Source organism: Corvus brachyrhynchos, unplaced genomic scaffold, assembly GCF_000691975.1.
Source record: "Corvus brachyrhynchos isolate BGI_N302 unplaced genomic scaffold, ASM69197v1 scaffold215, whole genome shotgun sequence".
NCBI lineage: Eukaryota > Metazoa > Chordata > Aves > Passeriformes > Corvidae > Corvus > Corvus brachyrhynchos.
This window is the reverse complement of record NW_008237887.1, coordinates 117440-118602: the sequence shown is the minus strand read 5'-3', so window position 1 is coordinate 118602 and position 1163 is coordinate 117440. Positions and strand designations below refer to the sequence as shown.

Genomic DNA, 1163 nt, shown 5'->3' with positions numbered 1-1163 from the left:
GAACAGCGGGATCGGGAACAGCGGGAACACAGCGGGAACACAGCGGGAACACAGCGGGAACACAGCGGGAACGATGGGAACAGCGGGATCAGGAACAGTGGGAACAGAGCGGGAACAGCGGGAACACAGCAGGAACACAGCGGGAACAATGGGAACACAGTGGGAACAGCGGGAACACAGCGGGAACAATGGGAACAGCGGGATCGGGAACAGCGGGAACAGCGGGATCGGGAACAGCGGGAACACAGCAGGAACACAGCAGGAACACAGTGGGAACACAGCGGGATCGGGAACAGTGGGGTCGGGAACAGTGGGAACGGAATGGGAACAGAGCGGGAACAATGGGAACAGTGGGAACAGAATGGGAACACAGCGGGAACAGCGGGAACAGAGGGATCGGGAACAGCGGGATTGGGAACAGCGGGATTGGGAACAGCGGGAACAGAATGGGAACAGAGCGGGAACAGCGGGAACAGCGGGATCGGGAACAGCGGGATTGGGAACAGCGGGAACAGCGGGATTGGGAACAGCGGGAACAGAATGGGAACAGAGCGGGAACACAGCGGGATCGGGAACAGCGGGGTCGGGAACAGTGGGAACACAGCGGGATCATAATGGGAACAGTGGGAACACAATGGGAACAATGGGAACAGTGGGATCAGGAACAGTGGGAACAATGGGATCGGGAACAGCGGGAACAATGGGATCGGGAACAGCGGGAACAAAAGGAACAACGGGAACAGTGGGAACACAACGGGATTGGGAACAACAGGAACACAATGGGAACAATGGGAACAGCGGGATTGGGAACAGCGGGAACAGCAGGAAAAGGGAACAATGGGATCAGAAACATGGGAAAATGGGAACAACGGGATCAAAAAACACGGGAAAAAGGGAAAACCCAGTGAATTTCCATGGGAAAAGCAGGAAAAGTGGGATCAGAAACCACAGGAAAAGGGGAGAAAGGGGAATTTCCATGGGAAATCCCCCAAATCCTCAAGAATTCAACTCCGCTCTCCCTTTTCCTGGAGAATGGATCCCTGGCTGAGGGGGATTTTCCGCATCCCGAGGGATTTTTAGGGAATGGTTTCCCTTAAAAAGCCCCAAATCTGCGGGTTTTCCACCCAAAGCCCAGCGGGAGGCAGGAACGGGATCCCTGATCC

General features: G+C 55.9%; 1 protein-coding gene across 1 annotated transcript in view; it reads right to left on the bottom strand.

Annotated features, from left to right (window-relative positions):
* Positions 1–1163, bottom strand: part of RCC2 (regulator of chromosome condensation 2) — a gene marked incomplete at its 5' end in the record, with an annotated part of 21075 nt that overhangs the window by 7072 nt on the left and 12840 nt on the right. Inside the window, one exon of the mRNA XM_017732687.1 lies at positions 263–655. Within this exon, the coding sequence (XP_017588176.1) occupies positions 263–655 (393 nt within the window). The remainder of the gene's footprint in view (positions 1–262; positions 656–1163) is intronic.